The sequence below is a fragment of the Anguilla rostrata genome, chromosome 14 (genome assembly GCF_018555375.3).
Source record: "Anguilla rostrata isolate EN2019 chromosome 14, ASM1855537v3, whole genome shotgun sequence".
NCBI classification, from domain to species: Eukaryota; Metazoa; Chordata; class Actinopteri; order Anguilliformes; family Anguillidae; genus Anguilla; species Anguilla rostrata.
The window spans coordinates 34,428,396-34,456,326 of NC_057946.1; the positions used below are offsets into that span (position 1 = coordinate 34,428,396).

Consider the following 27,931-nt stretch of genomic DNA (forward strand, 5'->3'; position numbering starts at 1 on the left):
TTCATCCTCAGGCGCTGTTGAGGGGTGGGCCTCATGGTCCGGGGTCAAATTCCTGCCATGCCAGGGCCAACTGTGGCCTAATTACATCAGTTTAAAAGCATTTTGGTTCGTCTCAATTTACATTTGTTTCGTATTCTGAGTTTCCAGACCTGCAGATACAGCATAGATACAGCATACAGCATTTATCTTTTCCAAAATTTGGTTTAAGAATATGAAAGTATATGAAAGGACAGAAATTAGTTACAGATGGAATAGAAAAACTCATTTACTATGGGACTTGCAAGGACTTTGAAGTTATGTAATCTGTATGTGTTCAGGGTTTATATTTTCATTCTTATACGTTATTCATTTGCATTAGTGCTTCAGTGATGTTGAATTAGGCTCATTTGGGAATGTCGTTAGCCAAGTCTGGCACTATAGCTCATATAGACCAGGTGAATACACTTATGTTTCTCCTGTGCTGGATGTTGCTTTGGACGGGAGCCTCTGCTGAATGACTGTAGTGTAATGTATGGGAGAAATGAGATGTGACGGGGAGTAGGAGAGGGCGGGGGTATGAGTGAGTGATGGTTTGGCCTGGTCGTAACTCAGAACCCGTCCTGTCGTCTTTCCTCCATACAGGACCAGGAGGATGATGAGGGGACACAGAGAGGAGGCTCGGACCCCTCCCAGAACAGGATCGAGGGGCAGCTGTACGTCAACGTGTCGCCGCCGCCGCCGCCGAGCGGCAGGGATGGGCGGGATGTGGGCGGGGCCACGGGCCGCCCCCGCTCCCGCAGCTACGACCGCACCCTGGACCGCCCCCCTTCCCCCTCCGCGGGCTCCCTGGAGCGGATGCTGAGCTGCCCCGTCCACCTCAGCCTCGGCTCCGCCCACTCCCCGCCCCCGACGCCGCCCCGCGTCACCTCCTTCGCCGAGATCGCCCGGAGCAAGAGGCGGAACGGGGGAGGCGGCTCCCCCTCCCTGAGGGCCAGCGCGGAGGCCACGCCCGCCTCCTCCCACGAGCACAGCCCCGCCCCTGAGCTGCCCCACCTGAGGGAGAGCCACAGCCTGCCCCCCATGCCCCTCTGCTGCGGCCAGGACGGGGGCGCGCGGGAATCCGCGGGACGGGAGCTGCGCACCAGAGCTGAAGGTGAGAGGAGGGCGCCCCTCACCTGTCTGGACAGGAGGCATGGAGGCGCTGGCGGTAACACACTGTGCCCTGCAGGGGTGTGTAATCTTATCCCAAAAGGGCCGGTGTGGGCGCAGGTCTTTATTTTAGCCCAGCACCTGATTCAAGTGATTAACTAATCGTGGTGTTCAGTCCAGGCGTTGATAAGTAAAATCAGGTTTCTTAGTGCTAAAAGAAAAACCTGCACCCACGCCGGCCCTTTTGGGATAAGATTCGACACCCCTGGTACATTGGGGGGTCCTAGCCACACCTAGTTTTTTTTTTTGGTACCCCCAAATTAGAAGTTTGGCCGTCCCTGCCATCACCAAAGCATGGTTAAGGGAAAGAAGAACGGTGAAGTTGTGCACAGAGAAAGTGTTTGGGCATTTCACATTTTTGTGATGGATTTCTACGCATTTGCATGGTATCCGTCAGAATACTTTGGACAAGTACGCAAAGAGAACAAGTATACAACGCATGTAAGGAACAAAGTTTCCTTATGTAACTGCAATTCGTCATGCCACTCACGCTGAGGACGTCTTGGCAAACCCTTAGCCTGTGCGTCACTCTTCGGCCTTCCTTTAATTTCCAGCAGAACAGCCCTGGCCGTCAGAAACGAGAGGGTCCTGCAGGAATTTTTTCCGGACTGTTCCTGCTGTTCCACATTCCGGTGGGGTTAAAGGGCCCAGTGGCTGAGGGAACGGGACGTTCTGGCCGGAAACACACACACACACAGACACATACACACACACACACACACACACACACACGCGTGACATGGCAGACATTACATAACATCTGAAATTTGTCATGCTTGTATGCATGTAGGAATGTGTGGTGTGTGTTTGCTGTTTGTCGTTTGTTCGTATGTATATGTAACTGTAATCCACGCGGCTGTACGAAGACAACTCATGATGGATAAAAGATTCATAAGTGAAGTACTGATAGTCTCTCTCTTCTCCCTTATCCTCCCATCCTCTCTCTCCTCTCCTCCCTTGTCCTCCCATCCTCCGCCCCCCTCCTCTCCTCCCTTATCCTCCCATCCTCTCTCCCCTCTTCCTCCTCCCCCTCCCGCTGTCCTGTCCAGGCGGCTCTTGTTCCTCGGGGGATGTGGTGCGGTACAGTAAGGACCAGCGGCCCACCACCCTGCCCATCCAGCCCTTCACCCTGCAGCACCAGGTGGGCAAGGCCCAGAGCAAGCCGCTCCGGCCCCTGCTCAGCGAGTACGTCAGCCAGATGTACAGCCGTCCCACGGGCCAGCCCGCCCCCGACTCGGCCCGCCCCTCCCCGCTGGGCAGCTACTCCCCCGTCTGCCTGCAGGGGGCGGCCAGCTCGGGCACCTGCTCCACCTGCACCCCGCCCAGCCCCGAACCGGGCCGCGGCAGGCCCCAGCCCCCCCGCAGCCTCTCCTGCCCCCTGCAGGCCAGCCTTCTCCCTGCGCGGGCCTCGCCCAGCCCCGCCCCTGGGCCCGCCCCCGCCCTAGAGCCCCGCCCCAAGCAGGTCCGCCCGCCTCACACCCCGCCCCCAGCCCCCCTGAAGAAGGAGCTGCCGCCCCCGGCCGTGCTCCCGCCCATTTCCGCCCACTGCCTGCACCACAAGCCGCTGCCCAGCCTGCTGGCCCCGCCCACCGCCACCTTCAGCCCCCTGGTGCAGCTGGAGCCAGCCGCCGCGCCCAGCTGTACTGGACTCCGGGCCCTCAATGGTAGGTGTCCGACAGCATGCCTGATAGCTCAGGTCAACTCAACCCATGTTTGCTTTATTGGGAAAAAAAACTGTATTGCATAAAAATAACAATGGCAATGAGAAATAATACAAGACTTTACAATTACAATAAGTAATTTTGATTATAATAGGAAACTCGAAACAGTCTATATACCCACACACACATACACACACACACAGGCATATTTCTCTTATTAAAATCCTGGATGGCACGCTGTGTTTGTCTAAGTGCCCCTTTCTCCTCTCTTTTCTCTCCTCTACCTCCCTCGCACTCCTCCACTGCTCATTCTGTTCATCATCTCTTCATCGAACCTGTGCTTCTGTGTCCTTCGCTCCGCAGCGCACCACCTCTCTCCTCAGGCCCTGAAATGGCGGGAGTACCGTCGGCGGAACCCGCTGGGCGTGGAGAAGACCCCGCTGGGCGCTGAGAGGACCCCACTGGGCGTGGAGAGGACCCCGCTCTCTGGCAGTCTGGACACCAGGAGGAGCGCCGAAAGCAGGCTCTCCCGCCGCAATGTGTTCGACTTCCCAGCAGCCACCAGTCACGCTCACGCCCGGCCAAATGGTACAGGTTCTCACACAGACTGTGTGTGTCTGTGTGTGTGTGTGTGTGCGTGTGTGCCTGTGTGTACGCGTGCATGTGTGTGTGTGTGTGAGCGTGTGTGCGCGCATGTGTGTGTGTGTGTGTGTGTGTGTGAGTGCGTGTGTGCGCATGTGTGTGTGTGTATGTCTGCATGTGAGTTATACTTCATTAATCTCTAAAAAGTCCAAGTCATGTTGCAAGAATAGTTGTAATTCTGTGTGTGTGTGAGCTATGGCAATGTTAAAATATCCAGATTGATTTGCCTTCTTTGAATTAAAGTTGCTTCAGCTGGACAAATGGAGCTCCAGTGACCAGGCTGAGACCGAGCCTCACTTCATATATTTTATCTGCCCTCAGTCTCGAGTGGGAAGGCCGGGCAGCATTACTACAGCGACTTCTTCCCCGACCACTTCTCCCTGACCGAAAAGCCGCCGGAGGAGTTCTGCCTCTCCCCTGACGCCACCTCGGAGTCCATCTCCATCAACCTGGCACAGAAGAGAGGTGAGGCCAAGCTTCCTGGGCGGGGCGTCCGAGGGCGGGGCATCTGGGGGGCGGGGCCCTCGCGGTGTGGCCTGTAGACTGCAGTGGGGTGTCTGGAGGTGGGCCCTCAAGAAGAGGTGGGGCCGCCCTTCTCCTCCAAGGTGGCCTACGTGCACAAAGCTTCGTTCTAGTGTCTGGGAAATGAGGTTTTGTAAACCCCCGCAACAGTGGGTGGAGCTATGAGGAGCTGTCAGTCACTGACTTGTTTGAACCAGAGTTTTGCGCTTCACAGTAAAACGCAATGATTGGCTCCAAATGTTGAGTCCCTGGTAGGGATGTGTGTGTCTGTCTGATGACGCCTGATGCGTCGGGTGTGAGTAGACTATGAAGCAGCAGGTCTGAGGGGAAAATGGCTTCCTCAGCGAGACCTACGCACTGCTTCTGTCAGCTAGGATGTCACAAAGACGAGTCAAAGTGGAGGATTTAGGCCGGTCAATGTTGGTATATTATTTAGGGATGCAGTGCAGATTAACAGGGACATAACTCGAATTCACACCAAGGAAAATCAATTCAAACAAAGTTAACAAGTCAAATTTGAAATCAACAAGTTCACTGAGCAGAAAAAATCATTTGAAAAAAATTTATTGAGTGTTGGGTTCTCTGGGGTGGATGACAATCTTCTCTCACTCGCTGAATGATGAGCCTTCTCCCTGGAAAAGCAGAAGATCCGTTAATGAGGTGTTTTGTTCGCATTAGTCTGCTGTGGTACATGATGCAGAGACAGGCAGGAGAAGAAGACGCATGCTGGCGCAGTGTCTTCTCTACCCAGGGGGGAAGGGGCTTCCTTTCAAACGTGACCTACTTTAGTCTCTCCTGGCGTGCGATTGGTTGAATTACTGCGGGGGGTCTCTCGGGAAAAAGGCCTTACCTCACAGTGCAGGAGCAGTGTGTGTGTGTGTGTGTGAGTGTGTGTGTGTGTGTGTGTGTGTGTGTGTGTGTGTGTGTGAGAGATAGAGAGAGAGAGAGAGAGAGAGAGAGAGAGAGAGAGAGAGAGAGAGAGAGAGAGATAGAGAGAGAGCGAGAGAGAGAGAGAGATAGAGAGAGATATAGAGCATGCACGTGTGTCTCTGCTGTTTATACAGGCGTTATGTGGGCCACGGTGTGATTAAATATTCTGCTTATACTGTGGCTGTTTGTTTTTTCTTTTTCCTTTTTCTTTGTACTGTTTCATTGATAAAACAGAATAAGAAAGCATAAAATCATGAAGGTCAGTTGGTTTAAAATCTCCAGTGAAATTAGTGTCTGAGAACTTAAACAAACAGTGGGTAATTTTGCCAAGTGTGAATAAACAGCTTGCGGTCATAATTTAGACTGAGCAAAACTGGTGATGTCATATTTTCAGGAGCATCCTGTTCACACATCATTAATTAGGCTTGTAACATTCCTAAAATACCTAATTGTTCGTTGTCCCACTAACACTGATGAATTAATGAGGGATGCCATTATTTCATGCATGAAGAGATTTTGATGCAGCAGTTAGGGTTAGAGAATGAAGGCTTGAGGACTCACCAAGCTGAAAACATGGCCGTGTATTATAATGGTTAGGCTGCTGGACTTGTAACATGAGGATTGCTGGTTCAAATCTCGGGGGAGTGTGGGGCTCTGCTGTAGAACAGTGCAGTAAACGCTGCTGTAGTGCTTAGCCTAAATTTCTTTTGTGTACATCAGCTGTATGAACGCCCTCAGCCAGGATATGACCTCAGCTGAAGAAGGACATCTGCTGAGCAAATGAACAATGATTTTTTATTATTATTAAGAGCATTCCTTAAATGGAGATTCCAGGTGAGCTTCTGAGGAGAATTTTACCTGTATTTAACCAGCTGGAAAGACTGAGAAATCATTTCTCATTACCGTAAAATATGCCTTCAGCGACTCTCCTACTGACCATGTAAGGAGTGCTCTTAATATTTTTTCAATCTTTATTCATTTGCTTACTAGAAACCGTTCTCCTGTACAACTTACATGGCCTACGTGTTTTCATACTCCACATTCATCGTTAGTCCATCGTTAGCATGGACATTGATTGAGGAATGAGGAAATGAGCCTAACTGGGTATCTTGTGTTTGTCTTTTCTCAGGTCTGGTGAAAGCCATCAACACTTCGGTGGACCTGATCGTGGCTCATTTTGGCACCAGCCGGGACACTGGCGTGAAGGTGCGGCTGATTTGGCAGCAAACCCAACATTTTTACCCGAGGATTAAAATAACAGGAAAGGGCCCTGTATATCTCAGAGGAAATTAAACTTAGGGCAAGAATTTGGTTGGACAAACTTACCGCTTATCCGTTGGCCTTGTGAAGGCCATCTTCACCCTCCCCACACCGCCCTTCCCCCTGAGTTTCCTTTTTGACAGAGGAGCCTTCCTGAGTCCTTGAAGCATTTTGACATAGATGGTTACACCCTATATGTAATTGATAAGAATAATTCAAAGTATTAAGAAGAACCTCATGCGCCACTGAACGACATGTTCTTTCTTTTCTCTTTTCTGTCAGGCTAAACTAGGCAACAGCTCCATCAGTCCCAACGTGGGGCACCTTATCCTGAAGTACCTGTGCCCCGCCATCCGGGACGTCCTGCAGGATGGCCTGCGGCCCTATGTGCTGGACCTGATAATCGGGCAGCGCCGGAACCAGCCCTGGAGCGTGGTGGAGGCCTCTACGCAGCTGGGTCAGTAACAGTCAACAGAGGAAACGCAAGCTGTGCTTGACTAATCTCTAGCAGTGAGCTTAAGGAGGTCTGGCCAAAGTATGTTTCCCTGACAGGGGAATGTTGACTGAACTTCAAAATAAGGATTAACTGGCAAAACCACATAGTGACGGGGAGGGGCACTTCGCCCTCCTAGACCCCACCCCTCAGAGAATATATCAGATTCCAAACTGTGGTAAATTATGAGGTAAAAAATTTAGTTTTAGGACACGTTACCACCATTCCCTGTCAGGGAATCTCCGCTTGTCAGCTGTGCCTGAGGTGCAGCAGAGAATCTTGGGAGTTGTAGTCCAGTAGCAATGACCCTTCCTTCTTTCCCTCTCCAGGCCCGTCCACACGTGTGCTCCACAGCCTCTTCTGCAAGGTGAGCCAGTATTCGGAGCTCACCAGCCACAGCATGAGGCTGAACGCCTTCATCTTCGGCCTGCTGAAGTGAGTCCCCTTCTCTTCTGTTTTCCTCCCACTCTTCACATTTTAAAGATGGTTTTATACTTTATGTAAAACACAGATGCCAAGCTAAATCTGTTATGTTGACTTTAGCCCTCAGGGAGCTACGAGGCGTGCAGGTGTTCAATGATGACAGCTCTTAATTGATTAGTTATAGCAGTTGATTGTGCAGTCAACTACCCTGGTCTCTTGGGTCTGAATTTGTAGCTGATTTTAAGGTAAAAACAAAATCCAGCATCTCCAAGAGCAACAGTTAATACATTGCACTACAGTGGCAGTTATTGGATTTTTCTCTTTGTTCACACCGATGGCACTAGTGTGTTTTACCTTGTGCTTTAGCACTAGTGTTACAGACACATCATCATATAGAGACACATCAGCTTGTCTGAGGGTCTGCCTTCCTAGTCGGGCAAACATTGGTTTGTTTGGTGAATAGAAATCCAGAACTACTTCCAAGCTCCTTCTTCCTCCATTAATGCTAAAAATAGTATATGCTTAGCACTATTGTGTGAATCTGCCAACCGATGAATAGATGATCCTTCCAAGAGATTTTAACCAGGAGGAAATGTGTATTTTTGGAGAGATGGAGTGTGGTGTGGCTGTTTTTTTTTATATAGAAGACAGGCAAGGCCACAGGAAATCTCTCTACAGAGCTGAAGTGTTGCTGCTTTAGACAGAAAAGGATGGTTTTCAAATTCCAGCAGGTTTGATATTAATACCCAAGTAAAGAAAAATTTTATGTAAACTTTTCATGGAGCTCCCTATTTAGGTTTTCATGTTAGATTTGTATATCCTTTTTGTTTAGTAGTATTCTAAAATTTTCTTTTTCAATTTTGTTGATGCGTAGATAATATCTAGTATGTAATGTGAAGGTCCAGAGCTGAAGCTTCTCTTATTAGATCTGAAATGTTTCTGCATCACAAACACGACCACAGCGCCCCACAGGCAGCTCTTTGAACCTCTCATTTCCTGAGATGAGAAATCTCTGGCCCCTTGTAGGATTTGAGGCAGTTGCCACTCACATAGGACATAAATCTAAATGGAAAGGCGTACACAAGGGTCTATGTGGCAGGAAGGTAACTTGACAGTCGTCTGGATAAGCAGTTGAGACTCCATGTCCTGTTTGAGCGGTTGCTGGTTCAGATCCCACAAGCTTTTTTGCAGAGCTTAGTCTGAGGGGACTGTGTTTCTGTGCTCTAGGGAAATTCCTTTCTGCACAAGCGAGTTCCAGAATACCTCGTTTGCGTGAACAAAGACAGCCATAGCTCAGTCATTCTGACAACGGCATAACAACGAAATTGATCTTGGCAGTGCTTCCCATTTCCGTCAGCGGCGTCCCATTAATGTCATCTAGAGGCAGTCATTAGCTACTCCCCTGCCAGGCTAAATGGCATCTCTGGTTACTGTAACCATGGTAGTGTAGGGGCCTGGGCCAGATAAGGAAAAGTCCCTCATTGGCTGAGCATGCCTTTAACTCCAGAATCAGCACGTCAGTCATCAGCAATAAGGTCACACATGGTTAGTTCATAAATATTTTAGATCAACACTATGTAAATGCATTTTATGATATTATTATTACTATTATCTTTAATAGGCATTCATGTGGGCTGTACAGAGTATAAATGCAGGCTCATGTATTTGTCTCCTGTATGTCTTTCAGCTTACGGTCCTTAGAGTTCTGGTTCAATCACCTGAACACTCATGAAGGTAAGAGAGCACACATGGCTCCTTTTTTTTGGAAGTGTACCAAATCATGCTTGTGGATTTTAATAGGTTAATTAGCTTCATATGATAATTACCTTGCTTCTTTAAAAAAATTCAAGTCATTCAGATATCCACAAAGATATACAATGTACATACTGCTGAAAAAGTATTATTGAAGATGACACAGGGAAGTTCATATTTGCTTCCATTGTGGGTCTCAGTGTGGACTAGGCAGGCATGCTTCACATGTGTTTGTTTAGTATTTCACCTCATTGATGTGAAAACCCCCTTTTTATATTAACCTTTTAAAGTCTACTGTGCTCATAAATTTGCTCAGTGTCATAGCTCTAAAAACAAGTGTTCCTCCATCCAGTTTACATGACAGAGGACCATAACATGCAGTGCAGCACCGACACATAAGTTCACATATACATACTGTTATGTGTATCAGAATGTGCATTGCATTGATTTAGCATTCAGAGCACATCTGTGATTTGATGTGTAACGCTGCTCCTCTCCTGCTCTTCTCTCCCGTTCTGCAGACATCATAGCGGCTCACTACCAGCCCTGGGGCTTCCTGTCTCTGTCCCAGGGGGCCTGCCAGCCACTCCTGGAGGAGCTGCTCCTGCTCCTGCAGCCCCTGTCCCTGCTGCCCTTCGACCTGGACCTGCTGTTCGAGCCCCACCTCCTGCAGGAGGGCCAGGAGCACCTGCGCCGCAAGGAGCAGCTCTGCTCCGCCGGCCAGGGCCTGGAACATTCCATACGCTCCACTTTCCAGCTGATGAGAGGTTGGGGCGTGGCGGGGGCGGAGCCCAGAAGAGACGGAGCGGAGTCTAGGGCAGAGGGGGCAGGGTCAGAGAGGGAGAAAACAGAACCGAGGAGAGAGGGGACGTGGCCTAGGGTGGGAGGGGCGGAGCCTAAGATGGAGGGGGCGGACTCTAAGAGAGGCAGAGCGGAAGCGAGGCAAGAAGGGACGTGGTCTAGGATGGGAGGGGCGGAGCCTAAGATGGAGGGGGCAGGGCCTAAGAGAGAGAAAGCAGAATCGAGGCAAAAGGGGCTGTGCCCTAGGAGGGAAGAGGCGGGGCCCAGGAGAGACGGGATGGATGAGCAGATGGGAAATTTGGGGCTGAGGAAAGCGAGGGCGGGGCTGAAGAGGGCTGAGCCACAGAGGGAGGGCAACAGTAGGTCGACAGAGATGGAACTCTGGAGAGACTGTGGGGGGAGCAGGAGCACACCAAGGGTGAAGGGGGTAGGGGAAGAGTCTGGGCAGGAGCAGGAGGAGACTGAGAGGAGGAGGGAGAGGGGCGTTTTCAGGGACGGCCTCAGGCGGAGGGACAGGCAGGCCGGATGGTGGTACCAGCTCATGCAGAGCTCCCAGGTGTACATAGACGCCTCCACCGAGGGGTCAAAGTTCGTCAAGTGGGAGAAGAGGAAGAGGCCGACGGGCGAGTCGCCCGGAGCCGGCCGCCGACCGACCCGGCCTCCGCCGAGGGAGGGCGTGGTGGAGGGGGCGGAGGCCGGCCAGGAGGGGGAGGGGCCGAAGACGGTGGGGGCGACAGGGCCCAGGAGCGGCGCCCGAGGGAAGCCCAAGCCCTCGTGGATGGGCAGCCCGCCTGAGTCAGTGCTCAGCGAGCTGAAGAGGAGCAGAGAGAAGGAGGCGGAGACGACGGAGGGAGAGCCAGCGGAGGCGCGGGGGGAGCCCACGCAGAGCATACGCTGGGGCAGGCTGTTTGGAGCCGGAGTGGGCCCCTCCACCCGGTCCCAGGCCAGGTCAGGAGCTCCTCCTAAACTTCACCTGTGTTCCCCAAACAGTGACTTTCCGTCGACTTTCTATTGCCATGCACATCGCTGGAATCAAACCGTTCACATTTAACGAGTATAAGTTACAGTGCAGTATTTTTACTTTTTGTAAGACAACATTTTATTAGGGGTGGGTCACAGAAGGTGTACTTTCTCAGTTAATTGGTTGTGGGCTCTGAATTGTTCTAATATAGATTAGCATGCAGCCACTAAACATCATTGCAGTCTCTTGATCACATAAATTACAACTAAATGAAGTTTCCCTGCTGTGCTTGTGTGGCTCAGACTACCATCAGGTTGGCTGAGTTTGGACAGATCGGTGCTGGACTTCGTGGCTCAAACGGTGGGGGCGGGGAGACATCCGTTCCTGACCCCGCCCTCTCAGAGCCAGGCTCCACCCCCAGCAGAGCAACCGCAAGCACACGCCACCCAGCAACAAGTGCCAAGGTAACATGAACAGGACTGCTGCTTACATGGCTGAGCTACATAACGGGTTCAGTAACAAACCAGGTAGTTAGCATCGAGGCTTCTGCTTTATAGCAGGAGGCTCCAGTGGGTAGCAGGAATTCCCAGGGGGTGTATCGCTGTCCACTGCTACAGTGTTCAGAGAGAATAACACAAAAATACATCAAACTGCTATGTTTCAGCTTTATGGTGGAGAAAAAATAGGGTTAATTAAGAACACAGAGCTGAGAATTTGGTGGGTTTATGGAATCCTTGGTTATGTTTAAACACCATGTGTGGCGAGTTCAGTATATCAGAAGTTCTCAAGCAGAAATATAAATATTATTGTACATGTATATTATTCTATAATATATAATAATTCTCTCCCTGCCTCCTCCCTCTTTTCCACTTTGTCTCCCTTCCTTCTCTCTTCGTTCTGTCCCACTTTTTGTCTCTCTCCTACGCTCTTCTCTCTCCTCCTCCCTTTCTGCTCTCTCCCTCTCTCTCTCTCACAGGGAGGTGCGGGCTCTATGCCACCACATTGCCACCCATCCTGGGCATTTAAGCTTCAGCAGGGGGGACGTCCTGCAGGTGCTGAGCCGCGCCCAGCCGGACTGGCTCCTTTGTGCCAGGGGGGGCGCTGAGGGCCTGGTGCCCGTCGTCTACGTCACCCTCAGTGAGGAGCCCCCGGCACCTCCGGGGCCACACTGATCCTGGAACATCGGCTACAAGAAACCGCCGAGACTTAACACGCCCTGTAGGTAGCTGGTGCCCTCAAGCACTGACCCCAGGTCAGTTATGGATTTTTGCACAGAATCTGTGGGGGTTGTGATTAGGGATGTGGGCAGTTGACCCTGGATCAGGAGTTGAGGACACAGTCTACTCGGAATGAAAACACGCCCACGCACACACACACACACACACACACACGCACACGCACACGCACGCACACACACACACACACACAAACACACACGTCATTCACACTGGCACAGGGCACAAAAACACAACTTTATAACATACTCTGACTAAAGCTGGTCATGAATTGGAAGCTATCCAACTTGGTCATCTATCTGTCTGTGTTACTGCTGGCACATTGCAGACAGCCTCTGAGAATCAGAAGGCTGAACGCGGATACAGATTAATGATGCACTGAAAGGCCTGTAAGGCCGTTCGAAGGAGCCATAAAAATCTGACCTCTTGGTGTCAGTGGAACTGAACATTCAGTGCAAAACCTTTTTCCAAGAAAGCACAAGCAAAGCAGGTTTGCTATTTATTTATTTATTTTTTTTGGACGATGGCTAAGCAGATGAGGAATGGTAGAGTTAAAAAAAAAAGTGTAATTCTTCTCCTTCTCTTTGCAATTAATATGAATTGGCTTTTGAGATACCATTTTACATTCAAGAATTAATTTCAAAGCTCAGTACAATATCCCTTCAAGCTCGTTAGAGTGGTTATTCTAGAAATTTCTATTTGATAAACCAAAGTTACTTTGCTGGACCCTCCAGAGTATTTTACATGAGTTTCAAGAATTTTTCAGTTCCACAGTAATGCTGACTCTTCATGTAATGGTATCAGAAAGGAATGGAAGTGAACGTGGGAAACAGACATGCTCTGAGTTCACTGCTGATGGGGTATACACCAGGGGAAACCGTTTTACCTTTGAACCAACAGTTCTGTGCTCTTTGAATGGACCAACCAGACTCTCTTCACAAACGCTTATACCCCCCCATGCCCACCCCCACCCAAACGCACCACAGTAAAATGGTACACCAAAGGGTTTTTGGTACACCACGGGTTTGGAGCAAAGCCCGTACCTACCCGTTCACGAAAAAGATCCCACAAGAGGCCGACTTTTCAGGAGATGTCCCAAATTACCAGAGTGCTGAAGTCCCAAATTACCAGAGTGTTTTCAGGAGCGTCCATGAACAACAGAGCAGATCCTCTGAATAGGCTGGCTTTCAGACAGCCCTCCCTCTACCCACTTTGCCTCCGTAGGAACAGAGAGACTGCAGTCAAACGAGGAAAGGGTGGTGGTGCTGGGCGGGTCACCTGCATGTATCCCACAAAGAACACTCCGCCCCCCCCCTTCCTCCCACACCCCACCCAAACCCTGAACCCCAAGCCCGATTTTATCCCGAAGACTCTGTGGTGGAGCTGGCGGTATGAACAGGGAATCTAATTCCCTTCCACCAAAAACAGCAAGCAAGCTATATGATAACCTGTGTGGATACACGAACAATGTATGTGTTGCAATACTTTAATTTATTGTCTAACGCTGTTATTTATTCTGTGGTAGTGAGTCTAGACGCATAGCAAAGCACAGTGCTGTATTTAAGAATGTGAAACGAAAGCGAAAGGGCAGTTGGGTCTGTCTGTAGAACTGTGTGAGAGAGAGGGCCAGAATCATCGATTGGCATGTTGTAAACACAACCCGTGTTTTGGTCTCCTGGGGGCGCTTGGTATTTTTGGAGTTGTTGCGCCCCTTAGTGGAGGTGGAGAGAAGTTGAAAAAAGGGATGAGGGGCCAGGTTCCAAAGAATCTCAGATGCCAAAAGCCTAACTACACATTTTGAATTGGACCTCAGCCTTAAAATCGAACTTGCTCAAATTAAAAGTGGCATCTTTATGGCCTATAACACAAGTCATTGGTTAGAAAAGTTACATGGTTATGAAAAATGATTCTGTTGAAATGAGCAATTGTTTTGACTGTAAGTCAAATAGTATAATGTGCATTATCCTTCTCTGTAAACTGCAGTGTACAACAGTAGAATCGCATATGCTCTGATGTACCATTGATTTTTCAGATGGGTAAACTGAGCTTTAATTTTTCAAATGAGTTAACAGTAAATTTGTCTACTTTTAATCTTGATTATTTATGTAGCACCTTTATTTGTAACACACTGTACTACAATCCGTTGTGCAATTATATATGTATCTCTCTTTTAATATGTAAAAACAATTATTTCATATTTATTTCAGTATTGTAAATATTTTGTTCATTGAATATCAACGATAAAGGTTTTCCAGTAGGCATGTGTTTCCTTGCATAGTTTCTAACCACAATGGACAAAAATGTAGTTGATATTATCCAGAACAGCATATACAGAGTTAGGATTGGCAAATCAGTGTTGTCATCTTGTCATCTGGAATGAAGAGTGTGGGAAGAATGTGGATTGATTTTTGTGGGAAGAGTGGAACCATTTCAAAGACTGTAAGAGCTGTATGTGATCAGGATTTTACGACGTTCTCAAAGTCCTAAAGGCTGAATTCCCCATCAGTCTTCCGGACAGTTTTCTTATCGGTTCCACCCTTAGCAGAAATGACAGGCAGTATTACGTCTAGCAGCAGAACAGGACTAGTCAAGTAGTGGACAAAACTGAGTGATGGTGCCTTTTTGTGAGGACAGAGGGAATAAGGCGAGAACTGCCTTGAACTGCTCGCATATTGATTGGTTCCTTAAATTGCTTGATGTTTGAGCCTTGGAATAAACCCACCTGTCTACAGGGGAATGGCAGAGGAACCGGTGATACCTTCAGTTTATGTTTTAAATAAACCTGTTTTTCCATTTGTATTGAACTGTTACTTCCGCTTGTACATTCTGCAAATGCCACTAATGTCTTTTTTTCCTTCATGCTATAAAATGTGTATGACATTATCAAGGTACAGTAATATGGATATTAAAATCAAAGTGCTCATGTGAACACAACCTAAACAAGTGTCTTTTAGTGATTTTTTTTTGTTGTTGCCATTTTCTCCCCAATTTAGTCGTTGTACCAATTCCCTGTGTGTATCACGTGGTCCTGGTTGACGCGCTGTCCTCTGTCGGTCTGGGGAGGGTGTAGACTACATGCCAGCCTCCGATACATGTGGAGTCGCCAGCCGCTTCTTTTTCACCTGACAGCGAGGAGTTTCACTGGGAGGTTCACGCTATCTCCCCCAGATCCTCTCTCCGCTGAACAGGCGCCCTGACAAACCAGTAGGAGTCGCTAATGCAACAATCAGGACTCATTCCCTCACCGGCTTCCCACCCGCAAACACTGCCAATTGTGTTCGTAGGAACGTCTGACCAAGCCGGAAGTACCGCTGCCGGGGGTCTTTTTTAGTGATTTTGACACCTCTCTTGTGGTTGTTGTTTCTTACAGTATTTTACTAAATATATACATAAACAGATAACCCATTTGTGGCAGATTTGTGTAGATTTATTGAAGAAATTCCACAATTCAGTTTGGATTGTGGGGTTACAGCCTAGTGTGCTGAATTCCAATCAGCAAATTCAGAATACATAAGTCTACTGAGGAATCATGGGATGCTTTCAACTGACCTACAGACACAGAGTTCAAATGTCAAAATGTGCTTTTGGTTGTTTTTATTTTATTGTGTGGAATAAACATGAGCGAATCAACAAATACAGAAGACCTGAGTTTGAAATGTTACTTATGTTAAAAATTTGCATGTTTTGAAGAATGAGATCATCTGATTTGTGGGAAGTGATGTAATCCATCTGCAGAATGAGTATTCCAACATTTATCTGTCTCAAAGAGTCGATTTCTGCCAGTTCTTCCAAAGCTTGTGCTACACTGTACTTTAACCAGTGTACTGGTTTGCTTCTATCTTCCCTTTGGAGCACTGATGGACCCCAGGGCATTGTGGGTGAGCTGTCCAAATGTTTGGCCGAAACTGAACCTGTATCCTGTTATGTAGAGGGAGATTGATTATATATATATAAGAAATCACTATCATACAGCTTTAATAATGGAAGTAATTTCCCAGAGAATACTGCCCTTACTTAATGTCTTTGTGTAACATGTGTGTTGCTCAACATAGCAGTCCATTTTAAGTGAAGTAAATAAAGCACAGATTTAACAGCTGAGCATTCATCCCTAAATTCATCCCTATAAGACAGATCAATCTAAATGTGTCTACAGAGACACCTGGTGGACACAATGCTGAATGAATCTCGAGAAATCTGGTCTAGAAAAAACTCATGGGCATGGTGATCACCTAAATGGGTCTCCAAAATCTTAATTTGAACCCCCAACCCAGGACTTCCCAGTGTGAGAGGCAGGAGGACCGAATGGACTCACCTGGCACATGGCCGGTGTAAGCTGGGACCATGCCACTGTAGGACGGGTAGATGGTAGTGATGGGGGGAAACTCCTCCACACTGGGTGGCTGAACGCCATCTTTGCCCCTCGCCTCCTTGTCGAACTGGACCAGGGCTCTGTTTGTGGTGATGGGGAAACCAGTGCCGAAGAGGAAGCGGGATTTTGGGACGTATCCGGTAAAACCTGCGCAAGAAAAAAATGAAGGTAAGCGGAAAAACCCGTGTGAAAGCCACTTTCATTCGCGTTATACCTGACAAACTGCCTGCTGTCTAATAGCAGTAGCAGGGTTTGGGGTAAATTCCATTGCAGTCAAGTCAATTCAGGAAATGAATTGAAAATTGATTCGTTTTGAAATTTAATTAAAAATCAACTGAAAAATTCCCATAATGCTGACTCCATCTATGAGTACACAGTAATGACTACACCTGAATTTGCATAATTTCACCACACAGTTGTATGTATCCTTTACTTGTATAGCCTATGTATAATGTGATACAGCAGTTTTCAGTGACAAAAGATTATCTGAAGAGTGAAAGCACGTTTCGCTACCTGAGATGAAGTACTTGTTGGGATTGTTCTCCTCCATGGTGTAAGGAGATCCGAGGGGTTTCCAGGGGGCCGGGGTCTTGTATGGTACTGACTCTTTAGTGATGGGGGTCAGAGGGGTGCTATAAGGCCCAAGCTGCAGCACAGAGGGAGAGACCTTGGACTGCACTGTAGTTAGCAAACATCTCATTGATTAAAGCACACTCTCAATGCAGACCCATCACTATGAACCCAACCACCAGGGGGAGTAAACTACGCAGGACTCTGAGGCCGTGGCATCTTTTTCCAGGTACATATATTCTTGTGCAAGAAACTACAGGGGTTCCTACTTCAGACTATTGGGCTTATAGGTACAACTTGGTTTTGACAGGACAGTGTATCTGCGTCCTGCTTTATATGTCAAAAGCTTGCAATGCTATCCCTTGGCTGCTACTGTGTTGTCACTGAAAATCACAGTATGATCTGTGATTGAGTGGCTCTCCTGACGCAGGTGTAGCGCCTCAGAGATAGGCTGGCATGTAACAGGACCCGACATGTGACCTGCGTCCTGCATAATTAACCCGCCTGGCGGTGGCTGCTGTGTGTTAGCAGGAAGGCTCAGCGCCGGGCTGGTTACTGTGGGCTTGGGCGCCGTGCCGTAGTCGACGCGGGGAAGGTCAGCCGAGGCGCTGAGGCGCTTCCGCTTCTGCAGGTCTCTCTGGAACTCGCTGAGGGCCTCCCGACACGTCTGGCTGTACGTGCGGGAGAAGCAGTTCCGGCTTTTCGGAATGAAACCTGCAAAAAAAACGAACACGCGCACGTACGCCCTCACACGCCAGATCTGAGACAAAGTGCTTCCACAGAAATACCTGAACACTTTAGACACCAGGGAAATTCCTGCAGATTACTCGCAAGTTTAAAATAAACACTAATTATCATCTATATTCAAAACAAAATGCTTATTTCATACGACTGTGCACATTTCGGTGAGTTATGTGTTTCATTGAGCTTTTCAGGAGTTTATCAGGCTAAAACGTGCTAAAGTATTTCAAATTTCAAAATGCTTGACCCCAGCCTGCCACACAAACGGGACAAAATGAAGCGAAGCCTCCTTAAGAGCAGTGACATGCTTGCCTTTGTATCCCGGGATCATCCTCTCTGGGTGCCTGCGGACTCCCGGCAGGCTGCCCCAGGCGTCAGCGGGCGGCCCCGCCTCCGCCTCCGTTTCGCCCGAGGGGGCGTTGCTGTTGTACAGGATCAGCTGTCGGGTGCTGGACACTTCGGGGCTGGACAGGATCTGGGCCGTCAGCTTCCCATACGTCTCCCCCAGAGTGAACTTGAGCTGAGGGCAGTACCCTGCATAGCTTTGTAGAGATGGCGTCCCCATCAGACCCATGTCAAACACTTTCAAGTATTTAAAATACAGTATTGGACCCAGGACTGATCCATGCCCCACCAAGTGTGGAATGGTCTATCAAAACTTGTGCTCAAAAAAATAAATAAAATAAATAATTGTGTGGCCTTCAACGACTGCATAGAGTGTTTATGCTAGCGGCTTTGCAGCCTAGCTACGGATGTCTGCTAATTACATAATGTAATGTCTGTATTTACCAATTCTGTACATAACACGTGACATGACCTTTTCAGACAAAAAGTAGCCTTACTTCCTACACTAAATTCTATAACAAAATACTATCCTTTTTATGTGCATTTATTAGTACGATATGTTTACAGATATGCGGTACTCATAGCACACACAGGGTTAAGTGGTTAAGTCAGTTCTTAAAGGGTCATTTAATTGATGGGGACAACCCTGCAACTCAATACAGCCGCAGACCGGTTGCTATGGGCGACGTCCGACACAAAATAGCTACGTCTAGTGCGAAGTGTTGAAATGAAGCTGGATGAAAGTGGTAACTCAAAACAAACACCGGCAACCCGCAGTTCTACATCACTTAAATTACCAAAAACAACTACGTAAAGCAAGTCATAAAAGTAAAAAGTGAAATACCGCCCAAGAAAATAACACACTAAAAAACAGAAAATATAATCAGAACGTTGAACCTTAACAAATTGCGCAATCAATAGCATATTTATGTATTGTTATGTATGTAACACGATTGTAATGGTTTAAAGTTCAGCACAGTTCCGCAAAAGTAACAGTCAGCATAGCCTAAACACGAAATAGGCTAATTTAATGATAATTCTAATCAAACGAACGCAAAATTTGGCCTGCCTAATACTGTACATATTAAATAAATTAATAGATTCTTACCCTGGTATATACTGTGGATCAGGTGTTACCAAAACGTTGCTAAATTTCGGAGGAAATGCCTCCATATTTCCGAGATGTCCAAGTTAACCGATTCCTTTTAAGGAGCCCTCTTCGCACAGAGGTGTGCAAAAATCGCTCCCGCTGGTTTCAGCTACGGCTACGCGATGTTTTCAGATTAGCGGTTGCTATAGAGGTTTTCGCACGTGCCAAATTCAATTCAGTTCTTTAGTTTTAACGGAGGTGAAGTGATGGGATTAATCTGCCGTATGGTCGCGGAGACGGACTCGACCGTATAGACTCTTCAATATTATTACTATTATTATTATTATTATTATTATTATTATTAATAATAATAATAATAATAATAATAATAATAATAACGTTTTCAACGTACAAAAATGTTACTCACACATACTAAGCACTGACTATAATGTAACAAAACTAAAATGTAACAAAAACAAATAAAAATCTCTAACATTCAAGCCAGAAGTTACTTGAACGTTCATTTACAATGTTTTTAGATACTTAAACACTAGGTGGAGTTGTTGGTCAGAGGAAATAGTTCTTGAAACAGAAACCGTAAAGTCACTTTAATTTTAAATCTGTATGATTTCTGCAGTTCTATATTTAATATAATATACAGTTGCAATCAAAATTATTCAACCCCGCTAACCCATAAGATGTCTTTGTGATGTGAATAAAATTTCATGACAATGTATCAACTAAGGCCTTTGTAAACAGAAATACATGTTTATTAGAACATGTTCAAGTGATTTTGAAAACATACAGCTGAGTTTACTATTTGATATAAGGAAAAAAATGAAATTCTCTCCAAAAAATCAATAACCAAATTATTCAACCCCAAAATCAGTACTTTGTGGAACATCCTTTAGCTTTTATAACTTCCAATAAACACTTCCTATAAGTGCTCACAAGCCCCTGACACCTCTCTTTTGGAATCTTGGCCCATTCTTCCTGTGCAAATGCTTCAAGTTCACCAATATTCTTTGTTTTTCGTGATGCCACTGCTTTCTTCAAATCCCACCAAAGATTTTCAATGGGATTTAAATCTGAGGACTGAGAAGGCCAGTCAAGGACATTCCAAGATCGTTCCCTGAACCAAGCTTTGGTTGACTTGGATGTATGCTTGGGATCATTGTCTTGCTGGAAAGTCCAATGACCACCAAGCTTCAGCTTATGCACTGAAGGCATCACATTCTTCTCCAGAATGGCCTGGTATTTCAAGGAATCCATGGTGCCAGTCACACGCTGAAATTGCCAGTACCAGAAGCAGTAAAACACCCCCACAAAAGGACTGACCCACCTCCATACTTGACTATGGGGATAGTGTTCTTCTTGTCATAAGCTGCACCTTTCTTGCGCCAGACATACCGCTTATCCATGGGTCTAAACAATTCCAGTTTTGTCTCGTCACTTCATAAAATATTCTCCCAAAACTCCATAGACTCCATAGACATCCAAATGATGTCTTGCATATTCATGTTGATTTTTCATATGCTTACTGGTTAAGAGTGGAGTGCGGCGAGGTGTCCGGCCATGAAAGTCATCCTGTATGCCTTTGGCAGTAATATGAGGGGTTTTCTCAGCAGTTCTTACGATGTGCCTGATACCATTTGATGTAACTTTACTCTTCCTTCCACGTCCAGGTAGGTTTACTGCTATTCCATGACTTTTGAACTTCCTTATGATGCTGCCAATTGTGTCTCTTTGAACTTTCAATATCTTGGAGATCTTTTTGTATCCATTGCCTTTTTTATGCAATGAAATAATTTATTCTCTTAACTTTTGAGAGAGCTCCTTTGTCTTTGGCATGTTTGCTAGTCAGCATCAAATTGATGTGAAGAAGTGCATCGGTGGGATTTATATGTTTATCACAGGTGAAGCAAATAGTATCGTTATGGATTTCCTAAGGGCTTAAGTGTGTTTCCACAAAATCTAGTCACTCTACAGACCAGCAAATATTTTAAAAATGGTGATATTGAATGGGGGTTGAATATTTATGATATGGCTGAAATACAAAATTTACATGCTACTCGGAAATCTTAAAAAATACATTTTTATTTTGAATTTTAACAGAACACACAAGTGACATACATGTGTTTTTAGTTTCAAGTCTTCCAAAAGCATACATTTAAAAATATTTACAGTTTCCACAGGGGTTGAATAATTTTGATTGCAACTGTATATTTATACTACAAGGGGGGATTTTTTCAGAAGCTTGGGAGTCTTTCTCACCGGCATTTTCATCCTCTTCCCACAAAATCAAGGCAACTATTTGATTCAAAATCCCTCCCTGCCCCCACATCCTCTACTAACAGTAGGCCAGCACCCTGTCAACCCAAAGCATGGGGCTATCATGCCCATGCATGGTGCTTCAAAGGACAGACATGGGAGGGTCCTTGTGGTCCATACTGTACTATTTACCACCAGCGTGAATGCACATCCCCTGATGTTTATCTTTCCGTAGGGTCCACACTGCAGTTGCAGGTCTGTGCAGCCAAAAGCCTTATCAACAAACAGACCTCAGTGAGCGCTGGACGGCAATGCAAGCAAACTGTCCAGGGTAAGATGTATGAGCTAGATTGGACGTATGCTTTCATCAGTTTCTTTTTAAGGAATAACAAATTATTCACCTTTTTTTTTTTTAAATTTAAAAAAAGCTTTTAAAGTCTCAGTAACATATCTCCCAACAGAGAATGGCTGAGCCAATGCAGAAATTGGCTAAATGTGCAGCTGTCAAGCTGAGCATGAGATTCCAGTTCCGTCTGTTTTCCTTTGTCAGCGTTTGATGCATTATACTTGGTGAGCAATTAACCAAAGCACTTATCACTCTGTAATTATAGATAAACTCAACTATACTTTATGACCCCAAAATAAAAATTTATCTTAGGCACAAATCCTCCTGCCTCACAAAAGAATCACACATAACATAATACACAAGATAAGGTGCATGGTGCATGGTGCATGGTGCATGGTGCATGTACATAAACCATATTGTTCTCCATAGTACACGTAATGCATAGGTTTAAGAGCTAATCAATACACCTGACAATAAATTAATAATCATAGAGGCTTAATCTGCCAATGCCATAGCCAGAGTTTAGGGACTGCGGGTCTAAATATTGTTTGAGGTCATGAGCTGATACTCAGGGTGTAAAACATGCTATGGATCTGCAAGGATTTTGTAAGGTCTTTATAATACGTCTTTGTTGACTGGAACTAGTTGACATGAAATTCAGCACAGCCTGCATCCCAGTACACCAATACTTATAATATTCATGACATACGATACTGATCCCAACTTTGTAGATATTATATGAATGATATATAATAGATATACCTCATTTTCTCTGTCTGGACTATGCTTTACATGCTTTGTAAACTATTCTTTTGTCCCAGACTCTCTCATGAACATTATTAATCAACTGTGTTAACTACAGCCTCACCTTGTTTTTTTTCTTCGTTTTATGAATGGATTTACATTGTGTGACAAGAATAACCGTTTTATTTTTAATCTTAGGTATGAAAAGTTGTAGCCTTGGTCCTACTGTTAAGAGGGCTCTCTTACCCAATATTTTCATTGTGGTCTGCGACTGATGACAGACAGCCTTTGACGGGAATGGAATGATAACCATTTCCAAGTTTTTTGTGAAAGTAGATACAAGGAGAGGTTTTTCACTCAACAGGTCTAATGATTTCTGGCAATGGCAAAGCAGTGTTGTAACCAGCACGTTAAAACAAGAACGATAGTGTCATCAAATGGGAAACGGAACTTTCTTACAAAGGAGGAATCAAGGTTAGCAGGGAATGCAAGCATCATGTCAACAGTCAGATGTAGGAATTTATTTGCCAAATGTTGAGAGCCATTTTTTTGTGGGAAAATGGTCCGGATACCAGTATTGGCACCCCACGCCACGTTTTGAAAGAGTGGGGATCTGTAACGACCACAGTGAGCTAGGACCTTGCTAGGACCTTGGTTCAACATCTCATCCGTGAGATGGCATCTCCTACAGCATGGTGCTGACTCATTGCTATGCCATTATATTTATATATTATATATAATATATATTATATTTCAGACTTGTACTTCAGATTTAGTCTGTCCTCTTTGTACTGTTTTCACATCTTTCTTTTAGTATCGATGCAGGGGTACTTGGTTGGACACTGCATATACTGTAAAGATGCCCTGAAGATTTTATGATTTCAATATGAGTGCAATTGCTTTATATTCAATACTTCTTTCCGATATATCCCAGTATGCTATTGGTTTTTTATTGCTACTGTCCTATGTCTAAATCCTTATCGACTAGGCCAAATTCTACTCCTCAGTCAAATTTTTTTAAAATTTGACAGCTGTAGAACATTGTTATGCATTTCCTTCTTGAGTCGTAGCTCAGATATGTTCAGCTGAAAACATATGGATGGTTTATTATTATTATTATTATTATTATTATTATTATTACTTTTTTGTCTTTCTGCAGCATTCCCATAGAAGACGGTGATTCACAAGGACTGAAGTTTAAAATCCCTGGCATAAGGAACTGTGCAGTGCTGCATTGCACTAGAGTAGTGGACGCACTTCATATTCCCCCCAAAAAACCAAGTTGTAATTTACATTGATGCAGTACACATTTTTATTCAAAACAAAATTCTGTCATAATCCAAAGTCACATTTGTAGGAAAAGCCAAAAACACGGAGCACATATTATTACAATGAGAAAATGCATACTGGTGTCAAAAACAATTCCTTGCTACCCTAATTCAATGGACATAATGATAAATAGGCTTCTAAGCTTAATTACTTTCTGACAGAAATGTTTGTGGAAAAAGTCAAATACATTGCACTATAGCATTTTACCTGTACAAAGCATTATCATTATAAAGGTAGAACACTAACTGCACCTGTGTAATATATTATTTGTATACCTATGTTATTCTACATTATGATTGTTTCCACAGCATTAAAGTGTCATTATTTCTACACATTATTTTATTAGTATGATACTATTACAGTGCAACAGCGTCGTTACATCTGAGTTGCAGGATAGTTTATCTGTACACTACATCATTAGTATACCTGTGCAATACATTTATTTTTTTTACCCCGACTGCATTACAATATTATTATACCTAGCTAGCAAGCACCCTATGTGAAAAAATACTATAATGAAGTATGCTTGGGACATCAAAATGACTCAGTTAAGTTCAGTTATAGTTGGTGAATTGTCATTCACTGTAGTTACCTTGTTGACATGACATCTTTTTATCAGCTAATGCATATATATAGTACCTATAGTAATATGGCACAACCTTTAGCTTGCCACTTGCAAGCCAGAAGCAATATTTGCAGACTACCTATGGGTAGACACTGCTGGCTAGTCAAAGAATGGCAGCACCAATTAACAAAAAACAATAGAGATGTCAGCACCAATGTAATTGAACCTAGTCAAGGTAGCTAAGCTACTAGCATCTTTGTTATTCGCAGCCAATCACATGTGATGTGTACTTCATAAACAACATTTAATAGCTACGATATTAATGTGCAGGCAATAACTAAGTCAGGTGTTTTTATCCAGCTATTTTAACTATATTTTTGGAGTTAGTTGGACGGGAAGTTTATGCTTGTGAATGAATTTTGGTAAGTTAGCTTATGAACTGTAGGAAAAGTTATCTGGAATAACCCAAACATCGACATGGCGAAGCCTCGATGACTCGGTTGGGCAGCTGCACTCCGCGGTGAGATGTGGCGGTTTCCAGAACGGTCAAAACCTCAAGGTCCTGCACCTTTTCCCCTGCTAAAGGGAGAAAAGAGAGCCGTCACTCACAGGGGTTTACAGCAGTGTTTCACAAGCAGTGGGTCCTGGATGAATGAATGCGGTGGATCATGATTTATTTTTTTATTTTACTGTATATTGCAACACATGGAAACACATGTGGGGAAGTCAATAGGATTAGAGCCCTTGAGAAAATAAAACCCTATCTGTTCTTCTCAGGGATTTTTCCCAAGCCTGTCGGGCACTCTTCCAATTGGACTTCAGTTAAGCAATCAAAAGGTCCAGTACACAGTGGGGCAGCTGGCTTACCTTGAATGCGCTGTCCTGGCACCTTTTCCGTTCCTTGTCCAGGTGGGCGGTCAGCGTCTCCACCCAGGGACGGCCAGGAGGGGCGCACAGGTTGCGGCCCTTCCTGGTGAAGAAGCTTTGAGCGGAAAGAAACGGACCTGTGAGTCATGTGAGTTTTAGCACGTGCGTGTTTGCCGCGTGCCGCCTTATGAGAGTGATTCAGGAGCAAGCCAATAAGGCACTCACACGACAGCGCTGATGTCACAGCCGTTGCCGCCGACCTGCCGCTGGTAGCCCCTGACGATCTGCGTGGGTATTTTGGTGTGGCTGACCTTCAGGCAGCAGTCCAGAGCCAGCTCACCCCGGGTGACTATGAGAGCAGAGAGGGAGGGAGGTTGTCATAGATACCGCAGTCCTGGAAACCGATGGGGGCTCCGTTTATACTCCATTACAGTTGGCAAATTGGATTTCGGTTTATCTGATAGATGTGATTTATTGAAACGGGGCTGATTATTTTTAGAGGTGCATATTGTTTTCATTATTCCTGCACCGTGGTTTAGTTTCCTTTGATCTGATTGGGCAGGAACTGGGTGGTTTGCAGGATTCCAAAATCTAATCATAGCCTGTCTTCTGCAACTGTAGTCCTAGAAGTCTAGTTTAAAAAGTGTAAAAGTGCAGATAGACACATACAACTTTGTATGCACACTAAAAAATAAGTCACTATCTGTTATCAGGAAAAAAAGAATAACATTAATGTGATTAAGAATATCATTTTGCATTGAGGTTTTTGAGTCATTTCTGTCTGGGGTATTATTCAGTAAATGCTATGAGCCTGTCATTGTCAGACTAACACAGCTAGTCTACAAACAACAAATTTGGTTTTCATGTTTAAAAGCTTAATTACATGGAACCTACTTAAATATTCATAATCACTGAGATATTAAGCTAACTAATCATTAGAATTACTAGTAATTTTTTTTCAGTTCTGCCAAATCTTTTGCAAATAGTTGCTCCAGGATTTTTTGGTATAAATTTCTCTTAATAATTACTTTAATAAATCAAGAAAACCAAGCAATCAGTTTGATGATTTCACCTTTTTCATTTTTAATTGATCAACTTTGTTGACACACTACAACAGATCTCAAGCATGTATTGAGAATTTCTCTTCATGAGCATGTACATGTACATGTTTGCTTTTTGTTCTGTACCCAGAATTGGTGAAATCCCATAAGTTTCATCCGTGCAAGGCAAACGTCCCGATCTTATAGAGAGCTTCACTGGGACTTGGTTTCCAGATTGTGTTATCTAAACTCCCCTTCTCGTTTTGCTTTCTCATTGATTTCCTTGCGTGATATCTTATCTCAGCATAGGACTATACCGTGAGAGGATGGTGATCAAGTGCAGTTAGACCTGGGGTGGGGAATTCCATTCCCGCAGGGCCGGTATTATTATGCAGGTTTTCTTTGTCACCAGTTACACTGGCCAAATTCGCCAATTAGCTGAAGGAATACACTTAAGCTGGTTCAGCCACAGAATACACTACAATCAGAATGTTTCAAGGACACAGGAACAGTCTTCAGCTGCTGTTTGTGAATTTTTATCTCAATATCAATTTATGAAAAGATTAGGCTAATTAAATAATTAAGAGCAGAAACCAGGAGCAGATACCACCCTCCTTGCCCACAAAAAGCATGCACAAAAAGTTTTCACCAACTGCTGCAAGGAGTGTTTAAACTTCCAAATGAACCTTTAAATAAAACTGTGCATTATTGCATGACTTTTCATCCCACACATCTCCTTTCTGAATTTAAAAAGAAAGATGTGGGACTATCATGACTGTCACAACAATCAGATATAAAGCCAAAGAAAGTTATAAAAACAGGGGGGTGTAATGTAGGTGAAAAGTAAAATACTTCATTAATTAGGTTATTAGGTACTCTTTGAAAAGAAGATGGAAATGGATAAAGAAAAGAAACCTGAGAAGGAAGCTGGACCTTTAGACAGAGTTAAGTTAAACTGGATTTTACTTCCTTGAAGTTCACAAGGCATGCTTGTGCACTTTGTGTTTGTTTGATGAATACAACTAAACCCTCGCCAGTGTTCTTTTTCCAAATGACTAAAATGTATTCCATACTTTAATCATGAATAACTATATGCTAAATGACAACTAAGGTACATCACTTGCATAAATTCACATTACATCCCAGAAGATCTTATATAAAACCATGTAGATGACAATATACTAAACATAATCAATGCCTATATTGTTCACTTGTGAATGACACCTTGATTGAATTAACCTGAAACACTTTATGTTTTGTCAAATTATGAATACTTTTAATGAATACACACAAAGAATGTTCCTTCTTACAGTATGTATTTACTTTTGCTTTTAAAGTAACTCTGTTTCATCACAGTTCAATATATTATTTCCTGAAATTACCAACTCTCTCAATGCTATAAAGAGCCTTGGAATGCATTTATTTGAACTCAGCTTTTATGCATTTATTTGAACTCAAAAAAAAAAAAAACATGTATAAAGCTGACTTTTCGCACACAACAACAATGTGAACCTTAGCGTGCTTACCACACCAACCCAGCGCACTCGAACCCATGCACTGAAATAACAGCATGCTTAACCCCTGTCCCCTTCCCTCATCACTGGTAAATCATTGGCAGATTGCGAAGATAGAAAAAGGACCCACCGTTGGAACTGCAGAGCAGGAAAAAGATGCTGACACAGAACGCGATGCCTGTTGCCATGGTTGTGCTCTGTTGGTGCTGATGCATGGTGGCTGTGTGGGAATCTCACTCCTCGGACACTCTGTTGCCCCATGCTCACTCTCA

General features: G+C 45.0%; 3 protein-coding genes across 7 annotated transcripts in view; 1 reads left to right on the top strand and 2 right to left on the bottom strand.

Moving 5' to 3' along the window:
- The window catches only part of LOC135240077 (AP-4 complex accessory subunit RUSC2-like), a 40,396-nt gene extending 25,585 nt beyond the window's left edge, over window positions 1–14,811 (top strand). For all 4 annotated transcript variants that reach the window (XM_064309259.1, XM_064309261.1, XM_064309263.1 and 1 more), the window contains exons 3-13: window positions 622–1,132; window positions 2,238–2,852; window positions 3,213–3,437; window positions 3,813–3,956; window positions 6,073–6,149; window positions 6,486–6,660; window positions 7,026–7,131; window positions 8,807–8,853; window positions 9,393–10,620; window positions 10,936–11,097; window positions 11,610–14,811. In XM_064309259.1, the coding sequence (XP_064165329.1) occupies window positions 622–1,132; window positions 2,238–2,852; window positions 3,213–3,437; window positions 3,813–3,956; window positions 6,073–6,149; window positions 6,486–6,660; window positions 7,026–7,131; window positions 8,807–8,853; window positions 9,393–10,620; window positions 10,936–11,097; window positions 11,610–11,805 (3,486 nt within the window). In that variant the 3' untranslated portion in view covers window positions 11,806–14,811. The remainder of the gene's footprint in view (window positions 1–621; window positions 1,133–2,237; window positions 2,853–3,212; window positions 3,438–3,812; window positions 3,957–6,072; window positions 6,150–6,485; window positions 6,661–7,025; window positions 7,132–8,806; window positions 8,854–9,392; window positions 10,621–10,935; window positions 11,098–11,609) is intronic.
- Window positions 14,812–15,447: 636 nt separating this feature from the next.
- On the bottom strand, window positions 15,448–19,163 carry cimip2b (ciliary microtubule inner protein 2B). Its single transcript, XM_064309267.1, has 6 exons — window positions 19,002–19,163; window positions 17,861–18,090; window positions 17,364–17,521; window positions 16,751–16,883; window positions 16,181–16,384; window positions 15,448–15,786 (listed from the first exon to the last, which is right to left on the bottom strand). Exons 1-6 carry the CDS (start codon window positions 19,064–19,066, stop codon window positions 15,704–15,706), a joined length of 873 nt encoding a protein of 290 aa, XP_064165337.1. The 5' UTR covers window positions 19,067–19,163; the 3' UTR covers window positions 15,448–15,703.
- A 4,469-nt stretch (window positions 19,164–23,632) lies between these two features.
- Window positions 23,633–27,931, bottom strand: LOC135239674 (C-C motif chemokine 19-like). 2 transcript variants are annotated; one of them, XM_064308518.1, is made up of 4 exons: window positions 27,790–27,931; window positions 25,331–25,454; window positions 25,106–25,220; window positions 23,633–24,814 (listed from the first exon to the last, which is right to left on the bottom strand). In XM_064308518.1, exons 1-4 carry the CDS (start codon window positions 27,872–27,874, stop codon window positions 24,785–24,787), a joined length of 354 nt encoding a protein of 117 aa, XP_064164588.1. In that variant the 5' UTR covers window positions 27,875–27,931; the 3' UTR covers window positions 23,633–24,784. The 2 variants fall into 2 exon arrangements, with proteins under 2 accessions (XP_064164588.1, XP_064164587.1); XM_064308517.1 differs by having other exon boundaries at window positions 23,633–24,817.